Below are 13,805 nucleotides of genomic sequence, written 5' to 3'. Positions count from 1 at the left end.
ATGGTACCAATTCAATATTTAACACTATAATGTATGGGAAATTTTAGATTCAGAATATTAGTTCATTCTAATCATCTGTATGACCCGATTTTTTTTTAATCAAATTGTGGAAAAATCCACCCCCCCCCCTTTTTTTTAAAGTCAAATGGTTGTTCCATAACTGCTACAAAAGTTGTTTGAAAATTTGAATTCGGTTCTATGTAATGAACATTTTAATGACATATAGTTTACCAGTGTGAACAAATCTTATGTACAGGTAAATAAACAAGGTGTATAGATGTGAACAAATTTAATGTGAAACTAGTGTACATTACATTAAACCAAATGTAAACATGTTTACTGTACACGGCGTTTGGTGTGAACACGGCCTAATACTTTATAGTACGGTGACCAGACCCAATATTTTTTAGATTTAATCGTCAAACATACTATATGGCTATATTATATATCATTGGATTCGGAAAAATGAGTACTATTGAAATATCGATGTCGTCAAAAAGAAATGTGGTAACAGTTTTGCATAAAATGAGGTCAAAGATCAAATTCTGTTTTTATTTTTTCTTCTTCTATACTTTCAAAATTTGAAGAAATATACAACAATTTAGGTTAAATTCTAGATACATGCATTTTCTTATATCAATTTTCAATGAATCATCTCGAAAATGTTAAAAAAAAATGAAAAAGAAATCGATTTATTCTAAAAATTGGCGTTTTTCAAATATTTGTTCTATTACACAAGATCAACACATATTCTGTTAAAATTACTGTAGTTACCTTGCCGGCTAACATCCAACCTCATCAATAAATGATGAATATTATTTTTACCTGCATCCTTCTGTCATGAAGGCATATTTTGCATAAGACCATTCATGAAATTCATTAAAACTAAAAAGCACTCAATTATTCGAAAATAGTTACAATTCAACATTCCAATCAAAGAGATCCACACAACAGAATTATATCTTCTGGTTAATTGTCAAGGAACATGATTTGAAATTTCTACATAATTCTGACCCTTTACAGGACCAAAGCCCCGGACATGTAAGGTTTTGTCGTGAACAAACACATGACTCTTTCACATGCAGATTTTCCTTCAATGAAGACACAAGATCCTGCAAGAATTCTGCTGAAATATGCCTTTTAAAATACACGGGGTGTAATGAATCATTTTACTCTCGCCAACCGTATTCTAAAGGTGACCGGATAAGGGTTTAGCAATATGTAATGCGGTCCAAATTTTCAGTTTGAAACGAAGTACGTAAAACGTATACTGTTTCAGTGCCGTCTCGCAGGAAGGTAACCTGACTAAACTTACATCTTACTTGTGGTAAACTTGAATAATTATTATGATGGAGTGGTTTTAAAGAGATAGTTCTGATCATAAACCTTTGAAATTATCTTTCATGCCAAAACAAGGGCTTCATCATTGTCAATATTACCGAAACTCTAAACACAACTGAAATAGTCGTGCGTGTCCTTCTAAGTCTTGTAGACAGTTTGTATACCTACTCCAAACAGAGACGAAGTTGCGTCGCATCCGGTAAGTACATGTGCAGCAGGCAATAGTTTACAAATTGTTGGGGAAAGACAGACACATAGTTATTGAATGGGTGAAAATCTCCGCCCATCATTTACACTGCTAATGTTCTACATCTGCAACCACAACTCGCTTGTATGTGTCCTATTTTTATAGTAGCGAACACACAAAACAATTACAATTGTATAAGAGGTCTGTATGATTGTTCTTCCACTCTTTCACATTTCCCTTAACTCCGTGTCAAAGTTTAAGGCATTGGGTATAGGCCTTCTCTTGAGTGCTGAACAAGTTACGACAGCCATGAACAGTGTTGGTATAAATAACTAAGTTTCAAACGTTCTGACTATGTAAAGCTCACATCAGGTGGAATCTTATCGGATTTGTCAAGGTTTTCCAGGAATACTTCTCCCCTCTATAATCTGATACACTTTGATGGAAGCTGTAGTCTCTGTGCGGCGTTCCCTTTCGGCAGACTTTATAGGGTTGTTCGTGTCGTAGCGGTCAAAAACATGTGCTACTATGTGCGCCATAGAAATTCATTGGGACATATTTTTTTAATAGTAAGCTGCAAGGTCGCCGCATGTTTTACCTTTCTTAGCATTAATAAATTGAACCAATGCCATACCATCTCTTATGTAAGTTGTGAGCGATGATATAAAGGAAGGTAGGGAAATTGCACAAGAGACTTAAGGTTCGAATTGTTTCACAAAATCCGACTTGCATGATTTTCTCATGGTGCCGTCATTTTGAAAAGGGGATAATGGAATGGGTGCGACAACACATGTTCTATGATAACATCATCTCTACATTTTGCCGAAATTAGTGCACGTCTAATTACAAGTTATGGATTTATGCGACCTGAAAGTATTTCCCCCGATTTATTTTTCAGGTTTGTGTTTGACTTTGATATTGGACTATAAAAACTCCTTGTGATCTTAAGAAAGAGCACTAATGATAAAATGTTTAGACATTTTCAAGCCTTCCTCGACAACTGTGAGCAAAGAACCTCGAATATGTCTTGAAGCATGCATTTAAGAAGAGATATTGATAAGACATTGAGGGTGGGATTCCACACCAAAGGGATCAGACATGGATCATTTAGATGGTTCACAATGGCAATAACATGTTCTTCATCTCTGTTCATTACTGTTGGCTTTGTTTCTTACTGTGAATTTGCATAATTTTCAGCATTTCCATCCCTTTTCAGTATTACACGACTAATGGATTCTATGAAATGTCTAGTAAGGGCCCATCTAACAAGCGCAGACTTTTGAATTGTTATGTCTACAGTGCCACCTAATCCCCTTGAGGCTTTTATAACGGTCTTTTCTGTTGCCATGTCATAGTACTTTTAAAATGTCCAGGAATCTGTCTAAAAAGGAAAGTAGCCATCTATAAAAGGTGATCAAATGTTCACAGAAAATTGAAGCATATCGAGTATGTAAAATGGCATCCACCTTCGTGGAGTACGGTTGGTTACAAAAATATAATTTTACATTTGAGATGACGATCTCAAGGAAGAGACCAATTTCCCTCTCGTTCTGCTCTAACATTTGACAGCTCAATGTCTACTGCTTCAGGGAACATATCCCAGTATGTAAATGTAAGTAATACATCACATCCCAATAGCGTATATGTATCTATAAGAGGCTGTATATGAGCTTCGAATAGCTCCGTCATATGAGCGTTATGAATTTTGTCTGGCTTCAATTGCTGAAATAGTGCTTCTGAGACAAATGAATTTGATATTATTGATTAATAAAGGTACAAATGTATGAAATAACATATAAATGTTAATTATTTTACATTTTGCGTTAAAAAAATCATGAAATTAAATTGGAACGTACTCTATTAAATGCAAAGTATTCGTAGTGTTAAACTTTTACAAAAACTCTTTAATAACGAATTAATTTTGCTAAACTTTCTTTGAAATCGTTAAAATAATATGAATAAGGTGTAACAACAATGTATATAATAACAGAAATCATATCACGGATGTTATTTTACAATGTTGACCTCAAAACTTTTCTTAGTCGATTTTTCGTTCAAGTTAATTAACGTACTTCAAAGCCCATTTTACGAAAATTGCACCGTACGATTTTTTGACGACAAGTCAAAATGTTAAGTTTAACCTTTGAACTACCAATACTGTGATTTATAGCCGTATAGTCCGAATGACAATTAAACTCCTTAAATAAGCGACTTTTCCTTACTCGGTCACCGTTCTATTAAGCCCTTTAACATTACACTTTTAGTCCTATATCACTTGAGCGTGATAAACCATCGTATTTTAGCGAACAAACAGTCATCGCACTTTAGCGTAGACCATCGCACTTTAGCGTGACCATCGCACTTTAGAGTACCATCGCACTTTAGAGTCCTACATATATATATGCCTCGTGACAAATATTTGGTAGTATCTGCTTGTTTTATTTGCAAGTATATATTTCTGACTTAAAATTTGCCGGGAATTTGTTTTATGACATTATTATCATTTTTATCCATGTTGATATTTAAATTACAGTATTTACAAAATCAGAATGTAACGTAAGCCTTATCAAGATGTTCGCTCAAATTTTCATATTAGGTTTGTGATATGGTATTCGAAGTGGGGGGGGGGGGTATATTTTCAAGAAAAAGAGGGAGAAGATTCATAAAGGTACAATTTAAATTCTTAATCCAAAGCATGATAACTGACAATTATACCACGAAATACTCCCTAAAAAACATGACCAAACAAGTTTACACCACTACATACAAAAATAAAGACTAAGCAACACGCACACAACCAAAAACTGGTAATGATCCAAGGTGCTCAAGATGAGTTGCAGATCCTGCTTGTCAATTGGCTCCCGTTGTGTTACAAAAGTTTTATCCGGTGATATTACATTTTAAGAAAATAGTACAGAGTTGTGGTTACAAAAAATGAAACTTATCCGTGACCATCTGCGACACCTATATTCCATAACCGTATTAACCACATCCGTCATAATAAAGTCCAAAATATTTTCGACCGAATTAATTCTATCTTCGGTATCCGTGTTTCCGATTCCACTCGACACGTACAATAATTTCTAAATAAGGTTAAAATAAAATACAACTTATGTTCCATATAGTGATTATTAAACTCACTGGTTACCTGTTATTTTTTTTTTTCTGCAGCATACTATGGGTGCCCTTTTGTTAATTTTCCATACACTCGAGGGCTCTAGGTGCCCTTCTTATAAATTTTTGCGCGCTGTAGATGCCCGTTTTCAATGAAGTAACAATACCCTTTTTGTGTGATAGGGGAAACACTATCGATGTTATGCATGTTATATATAGATACGCTAAACATAACAACCAAGCTGTATTACTAAAATGAGGACATCATCATATTTAGCTTCATTTCATTCTACATGACATTATGTTTATGTTTCACAATTTACCACGGATATTTTCCCGTAATCACAATGTGGTTCTTTTTACCTTGTTTATGTATGACATCGTCGAATTCTTGCGTCTTATCTTCACAGTTTTTTCTACATGTCTGGTGCCACTATAGGGAAACAGGATTTTTTTTTAAGTGTTAGCTTTAAACAAAATATTTAGTTTTTCGTCTGTAGTCTAATTTTTTTTAGATATCTATCTATCCGGGTTTTGTTATCACTGTGTTGTCTGTCCTTCTTAGACGACTAGTTATCATTGTCTGTTTGGTGTCTCCATTCTTCTGTAGGTGAAAAATGTGTACAGTTAATAGCAATATGCACAAGCACAGAAATTAAGTGCTGCATTATCCTTAATAACATTATTTTCCATCGCAAAAATTCACAGAATGTATTTCTTTGTTTTCTGGTTTTATTTGTAAACAATAACGCTTAATCGAATTAATATTATGTTATGTCTATGTGTACGTATTTGTTGAATAATGTAAAGCATGAGAAAATGTACAAAATATGTGTCTTCTTTAAGGGAATAAAGTCTTATTGTTTAAAATGTCTTAATTAACTTAACTTACCGTCTTTGTCCATTTCTTCTTCTTTTATCATCTTTTAAAACCATGATATATTGGTGCACATTTAGAATAAGACTATTTACCGGGTGTGTTAATTACATGAGCAACACGACGGTTGTCAAATGTGGAGCAGGACCTGCTTACCCGTCCGGAGCACCTGAGATCACCCCTAGTTTTTGGTGGGGTTCGTGTTGCTTAGTTTATGGTTTTCAGATTTCTATGTTGTTTCTTGTGTACTATTATTGTCTTTTTCTTTTTCAGACATGGCGTTGTTAGTTTATGTCCGATCTATGCTTTTGACTGTTGCAGTCATAAAGTATGTTTTTATTTTATTCCATTAGATCTTCGATGGTAAAATAAAAGATTGGTTCTGCAAGGGACTATTAATATTGTTATCCCATTTTTCGGCAAAGATTTTTGTTGATAATATATACTAAAATCCTAGGTTTATGTGAAAATTTGAAATTATTAAGTTATAGAAGAAATTAAAGGCCGAAAATGTCTTATATCAAATGGTACATATTATCTGAGACAAATAATTGTATTATATTATATATGTATGTCTCTGATACTAGTATGTTCCCATTAGAAAACCTCAAGGAAAATAGTTGGATCGCTATTTTATAAGTAAATGGCAAATGTTTACGTAAAAGTAAAATAATAATAATTATTAAGGGTCTTGTAAACTGTCAGAAGTCCCTATCGGTTTGTCAAAAATCTGTAAAATTGTAAAAACGAGATCTTATCAAATATAGGGGATCTAAAATGTGACAAGATGGATTATAGAGATTTGTAAAGGAATTAAGAAGTAAATTATATATATTATGAGATTAAAACTGATAATATTTCTTTATTGTACTATCTCTTTATGCTTGTTTATTGTGGATAATATTATACACACAGGTATCATGGCGATTATAAAAATTTCACTTTGTTTATTGATGAGACATACACAGTACTATATATATGTCCCTGTTTATTGGTATATACAATATTTTACGGAATAGTTAATTTTAATAAACAAGACCATATTTCGTGCCAATTTGCATGTATCATTTTTTTTATTATTATTTAGTTAAATCCACATTGAAAGTTAAATGCATGAATTCTAAAAACATATTATTTTACACAATAAATTAAATGAATAATTTGTTCCTGTAAAAAGCCATTACAAAATATATTTCCTTTCAACACTTGAAAAGAAGGTATTTACCTTGAAATTTAATAAGAGTAATTCCTTTTTTTTTTTGGATACTTTTATTTAAAATAATTCAACATTAAAATTCACAAATGATATCAACACTATATAGAAGATTTAAGCCTCATATATAAATAATTATGATTGATATGATTTGAAAATTTATTTATATAATATTCCAATTTCCATATACCATAACAGAGACATATAATTCTAGAGCCTTATCTGTATTAATGTAATGTTTCTTGGCATATATATGTAAGTTTAGAATTGTAATGTGTATATATATCTCTGGGTCTATCTTTCTTCATCATATCCTTTCCGATCGTGTGTTCCGACTTAATTAATTCATAATAAACACATATTTTCACATGTTCTTAATGCAATTATGTGATAAATTTCAATTTAGCCAACGGATCAATTCACTTCATTTATTTAACTTGTTAAAAATCATGTTTTCACATCATTATGGGTATATAAATATGGAAGGAAATATCAAATTTGATATACATATTTACCCTATGGGCAAAATTGGTTGTAAAAGGTGGGATTAAAATACAATAGGGATATGAAAACTTTATTCTGTTAATGAGTTAACTGGTCTTAAAAGGCCATTGATGTATTGTTGTGAGGATTAATTATTACAAAAGATTCAATTGCTTGTATTGATAATTACAAGTGAAAACAACCCGTTAAAGTATTAGTAAACCTATATGCAATTAAAACAGAACTGTCAATTCAACAATATATAAAATGGTCAATGGTAGTTTTGGTCAATCATAACTTAACTGACCAATGAGTTGATAGCTCACTATCAGCAAAGTTTACAATCAACTAGGAATAGCACTGATAAAAACCAATCCTTCAAATCAGCGTCGGTCCATATTTTGGGACCATTAAAAATCAAATTAAGGAATCATTTTCATTTCAACACCTATCATTACGCGTGTCAGTATTTAACAACAGAGTCATAAAGTCATAATTTGTTTATGTTATTTACTGTTTTCTTCCATCATTCAAGAAAGGGACAGGAATCGTTTAAGTGCGAAGTGCGGAATAATAGAGAAAACAGTAGGAAAATTATCTGTTTATTTTCACCGTTGGAGAGAACTATATTTCACCAAGAGCTACAGAAACGTGTAACAAACAAAACTATTATTCCTACAAGTGGAACTTCTTGGTAGTCCTCAAACAGTAGATGTTATCATAAGCTTACAGGATGTTGGAGGTTGAGAATTTCAGGAGAATGGTGCATCCTTCTGGTAAGTTACTTATCATTTTATTTCTTTTTATTTATTATTCACAAAAACATAAGTTATTTATTTTGGATTATCATATAAATACATATATATATTTATTTTAGCACAAGTTTACTTATTTAATTGTTTATTTGTTATTGGACTAATTTATAAAATATTATTTCAGTAAAAGTCATATATTTGTTCAGAATTGTTATAAATAGAAATTATTGAAAAAGTTTTGGTTTTTTTTGCTTATTTTTATTACTTAAAGGGATAATTTAATACTTTTGTTTTATTATTGCAATTAATAATAATTTTAATACTCTACAAATATATTAATTTTCAAAGAGAGACAATTATCCCTTCAATTCATTATAATCGAGAAACAATACAATTTTAATAAATCTTAATAATACTCCTAAAGCACTTTACTATATTAATAAGTAGTCTTTAGATATTGGTGATACAATGTAGTCAAGATATAGACTAAAATATTTTGCAAAAATTAACATATTTTTGTTTTCGAAGTTGTTATATTTTTGCTCGGAGACGGGAGATTGTCATTTGTATGCCTCCTTTCAAACAGATAAGTCAAGACGACACAGATAATTTGAATAAATTTGATCAATGGGTGAGGAGACAAACGTTGACAAGATTTCTCACTTTTTAGTCAATGAACACCCTCACTGTCTCACTATAAATGGACGATCGGATATAAAACAAATACAATTTGAATGTTGATAATTTAACCGCGGCATTTTCTAAAAAGCTGAAATTTGGTGACTTGTTGAATTCTTTTGGAGTAAAAATGATTAACGCAATGAGATACAATTATTATTAAATACTCATATAATTGTATAAATCTAATTTATTAATAATAAATTATTTCTCTACAGTTGAGTTTCGAGAATAATTCTAATAAATTAGATTGGAAAAATTATCTAACTTCTACAAACTCATGAATTTTTAGAGGCCTCTCTTTCTCTCTTTTTTTCATACATAAAAAAATGTGAACAAATAATAAACTAACAAAATTTAAAAGAAATATATAAAAATTTAGATGAGTAGAATAAAATTACTACTACAATTTGAAATGCCAAAGCATATTAACAGTCGTTTTTAAAATTTTAGGCCTGTTTCATGGAAGTTCCGACTTTAACCAAGACCATAGCGGTGGAATGTTATATTACCCCACAGCCACAAGACCAGACAAAGCCAACCCATTCATAGACTGGGGTAAGAGAACTGTATCACCACCAGCAATGTCAGTGGAGTCGAAATCTGATGGCGAAGACGAAGACGAAGGTACGAGTCCATTTCATTCTATAACTTGCCGTTTTTAAATTTCATTCCAGCTAATAATTTATCTGAATTAATAGGTTATTTATTGTAACGCCTTTTATTTTTATTAAATAGTTTATTTATTTATATGAAAATGAAATTTATAAAGAACGCGTTTTCTTTCAATTTAAATAGTTTTCAAGAAATTGTTTATTAAATATAATTTCTTGATAATTTATTACCACCAACTTGTCGGAATAATTTAGGGACAAGACAAAGGGACTGGCCTAGAGCGGAAATTCCAACCATATTTGTCACTATCAAATGCGACCCTTTCATTATTTTTTGTAAGACAACTTGAGATGACAATTCTTTAATCTTTATTGCTGTTTGTTAATCTATTTGCATTATAGGGCAAACGTTGCTCAGAAACAAAATAACCAAACGATAATTTCCCCCCTAATACAACAAATCTGAAAACGTGTTGACATAAGAACCATTATCATCGCTCTCAGTGGCGACTACTGGACACAAATAGATTAAATAGGACATGCATTGTTGTCTGTGGCCAATGTTAACACCAGTAAATCTCCTTAAAAACTTTATAATAAAATAGTATAATTTTCCCATGAAAAAGATAGGATTTAAAAGAAATGAAATCCGGAAATGAACACGCAATAACATTGTAATAAAAGCAATAATTTTCAATTAAACCGGTTAAAAAGAAATAGATATTTTAATGAGTTTAACTTGACAAGAATAATTCTCTTTCGAAATAAAACAAATAATATAAGAATGAAATTCAAAACAGTGTGGCTGTGGCCATTCATTGACTGGGACAATTTACGTGAACGTTTGTCTGTAACGACGACTGTTCACGACGTACCTACGATAGACATTTAAACTGTGGGGTCACCAAAGGTTTCTTAACGCCTTTAATTATAAAATAATTCGAAAAAATAATCAGGAATAACCTTTATGTTTTGATTTATATAATTGATATAAATCAAAACATCGAGTTATTTCTGATTAATTTTTTCGAATTACTTTATTAAGGTGTTGAGAACCTTTGATGGCCCCATAGTTTAAGTGTCTTTAAAAAGTACATAGTGAGCAGTGGTCCTTACATACAAACGTTCACCTAAATTGTCCCAGTCAATGGATGAATTTAATGTGTCAATCAATGGCCACAGCCACACTGTTTTGAATTTCATTCTATAAGGAAAAATACACAAGCATTTAGTTTTCTTAAATTCATATATATTTCCTATATTTTGCTGAAATCTCTAATAATTGACAAACTTATTTTTAAATCAAAATAAGATTTGAAGAAAAGGTAGTATCATTATTCTCTTACTTTCCCACCAAAAGAAGAAACCCATTTAAGACCAGTATGTAAATTTTTGTTCAGGGGTTTTGTGTGTATAATCAAGGAATTGTATATTTAAATATACAATTCCTTGGTATAATTGATATAATATATATTTGTCTTTTTCTTTTGTAGAATACCGACCATTTACGCCTCCACCACCAAGAGAAAGACTGAGTTATACCAGATATCAGTTAGAATTACTGAATGGTATCTACGCAAAAGTTCGCTACCCTAACAGTTCACAGAAACAGCTGATAGCAAAACGCGTTGGCATCACAAGAGAACAAGTGAAGGTAGGTTATACTGTTTATGACTATATTATAGTGTAACACACTTGTATCATGTATGCAGTTTTAGCTCATTTTGAATTGATGATATTTAAAAAGGAGCTAAAAATAAAAACATACTTGAAACCTTGAACCGATACTGCTTCCAAAGTATCTAAAATGAAGCACATAAAATGAAAAAATAATAAAAATCGCTAGGTAGCCAGCTATGTTTAGTTCAAGCCACCTTCTCTCCGAGATATACGAAAGATACCATAGGCATAAGAAATCTTATAAGTAAAAAAAAAACTGACAATGCCATGGCGAAAAAGCAACCCCCAAAAAAAAACCCGACATAAGACAAAGCTTACTATAAATCTATACGGAAAATCATTTGAAGTTATTTTTACATTTTAACATCAGATAATATATGAAAACATGATTCACTTTACAAGACGAAGAATTTCTAGATTGTTCAGATTGTTTTCTATAATAGACAAACTTAGACTTATCCAGTAGGATACAAAGGGTTAGATAGTAATAACGAAGCAACCAACCCTCTAAGTTTAACAGAAAATTAACCCCTTGAGCATTCTCTTCTTATGAAACAAATCATTTAATTTTTGGAAATTTATTTCAGATTTGGTTTCAAAATCGTAGACGAAAGGATGTTGTTGGCAAAGACAAAAAGTCGGACGATGAAGATAAAAATAAAAATAAAAGTGAAGATGAAAGTAGTGATATAAGTAAAAGTTTAAGTGACTGTGAAAGTATTTCTGAGGATGACCCATCATCAAAAGAAGGAAACATGGTTCCAACAGTTGTGATGAAAGGTATTATCGGTGAATTAAAACGTTACGAAAAAGAAGCACCGAAAGGAAAAAAGAAGAAAAAATCAAAATCTATGAAACAGAAACAGACAAAGAAAAATATATCCAGTGCTCTTTTACATAGTTCATACGATATGATCTCCCCTCCGAATCAAGTTATTCCTAACGGTGTTGTGAACAGAACCACCAATAAACTTAACCATTCACTAAGATCATCAGCATTCGAATCTCCCAAAGAATCACAGGCATTAAAGTATCCAACATCAGTTTCAACATTCTTGGAACATTATAGTTTACATGGAAATCCGAACCAACCACCATTTCCAATGTCAGGTCATTCTGGCCTAGGACCAGTTCATTCTGGATGTGACTTACCAGTGTTATCTGACTTACTCTCGTTCAAGACGGGACTTGAATCTCGAACAGATGATACTCTTATTAACTCAAATACTTCGCCACGGTCGGGACAGCCAAACAGACAAATCACTTGTGACAATCAAGGATCTCTAACTATGCCATATGGCTTGAATCGTTTCTATCCATTGCCATTCATCGCCGAACAGCCTTTACTTCTTTCAACTCTCAGACATTCAGAATCATTTAGACACCACATGTTACCGCAATCGGGATACCCAGAAGAACAAAGTGTGTTCCAAGCTTTGCCAATATCAGCTTTAAATAACCCATATTATGCCCCTACCTCCTCAGTGGCATGGTCTAATCAGATGCAACCCTCTAACTTTACTCAGTTATAACAGTTAGTAAAAATTAAATTATAATTTATAGATAACATACATTATTATTTTGTAAAATAGTATTTTGTACATGTCGTTACTTATTGTTGAAGATTATAAATATTAACATATTGAACTTGTGTTCGTCTCACTTTCATTAACCTTATTCTTATGAATAGTACTTCTATGATTATATTAGCGGTCATATATGTGTATGATAAGTTAACCCGCGCTCCTATACCTCCCCAGCCCCCAATATAAAAAATAAACCAACGTACACAAAATAAAACATACACAAGGACATACTTTAAAGCAGCCTAGTATAAAAAAAGCCTCATGATCCACTTTTGTGAATAAGATTTGTAACCAATCTGATTGAAATGCAGACCCGTGTCAAAGCTTTGCCTACAAGGATCTGACTAGCCTGGCATCCTGCCCCAATAACATACTCCTTGATATCAGTCGAATAGGGAACCAGAAGCCCAGTCTATGACCTGACAACACTAGAATGTATTACCTTCTGATTTTTAATTATTATACCAGCTAGCCAATGAAATTTCAGCCTACAAATTTATGAAAGTGTATTAATCCGAAAAATCCAAAAGATCATGCAAGAAAGTAGTTGTAAAAAAGAAGATGTAGAATGATTGCCAATGAGACAATTTTTCACAAGAAATCAAATGACACAGAAACTAACAACTAAAGGTCACCGTACGGCCTTCAACTACTATGAACAAAGCCCAGACCGCATAGTCGACCATACAATCCCCGAAATGACAACGTAAAACAATTCAAACGAGAAAACTAACGGCCTTACTTATGTACAAAACATATGAACGAAAAACAAATATGTACAAGTTCGAGCTTTCTAAAAAGCTATGGACTGCTTCGTTCTATTCTGATTTAAGGTAACATGTGTACATGTGGTTGTTGATTTAGTATTGGTCAATGTGGTATTTTTAGATATTGATTGAAACAAAATGGATATCTTAGACTTGTTACATCAATTCTTGTATATATTAAGATTATTTTTTCTGAAATTTTAAACTGGCTGTTCAGTAACGATGGAAGGTTACTTATGACTGAGGAATAATATCACATATGATTTAATTGTGTTCACTCTACTAATAGACACTACTGTGGAGGTGTGCTTAGATTGGCAGAAGTTATAAAATACAGATAATGCATTTTTGTAAACATTGTATAGGAACATTGTTTAGCAAAACCAATTGTGCATATTGCAGATAAACAAGGCAAACGATCAACCAACTTGTGATGGCGTCCGTAAAATTAACGAAGGGATTATTCTTTATCTGTAATTCTTTATCTCATTTAAGCCAATAGCTGTTGCT

The 13,805-nt window shown here is 32.0% G+C and overlaps 2 protein-coding genes across 5 annotated transcripts in view; one reads left to right on the top strand and one right to left on the bottom strand.

Annotated features, from left to right (window-relative positions):
- Window positions 1-5,116: 5,116 nt before the first annotated feature.
- Window positions 5,117-13,805, bottom strand: part of LOC143067838 (uncharacterized) — a 40,757-nt gene continuing 32,068 nt past the window's right edge. For 3 of the 4 annotated variants that reach the window (XM_076241415.1, XM_076241416.1, XM_076241417.1), the window contains exon 14: window positions 5,118-5,246. In XM_076241415.1, coding sequence (XP_076097530.1) covers window positions 5,219-5,246 — 28 coding nt within the window. In that variant the 3' untranslated portion in view covers window positions 5,118-5,218. Of the gene's footprint in view, window positions 5,247-13,805 lie in introns of all 4 variants that reach the window. The other variant, XM_076241419.1, reaches the window with a different exon arrangement.
- Window positions 7,496-12,589, top strand: LOC143067835 (uncharacterized). The gene is made up of 4 exons (XM_076241411.1): window positions 7,496-7,991; window positions 9,102-9,275; window positions 10,756-10,916; window positions 11,530-12,589. The coding sequence occupies exons 1-4, from the start codon at window positions 7,949-7,951 to the stop codon at window positions 12,472-12,474; spliced, it is 1,323 nt and encodes a 440-aa protein (XP_076097526.1). The 5' UTR covers window positions 7,496-7,948; the 3' UTR covers window positions 12,475-12,589.

This window comes from Mytilus galloprovincialis, chromosome 3 (assembly GCF_965363235.1).
Source record: "Mytilus galloprovincialis chromosome 3, xbMytGall1.hap1.1, whole genome shotgun sequence".
Classification (NCBI taxonomy): Eukaryota; Metazoa; Mollusca; class Bivalvia; order Mytilida; family Mytilidae; genus Mytilus; species Mytilus galloprovincialis.
This window is presented reverse-complemented; position numbering and strand designations above follow the sequence as displayed.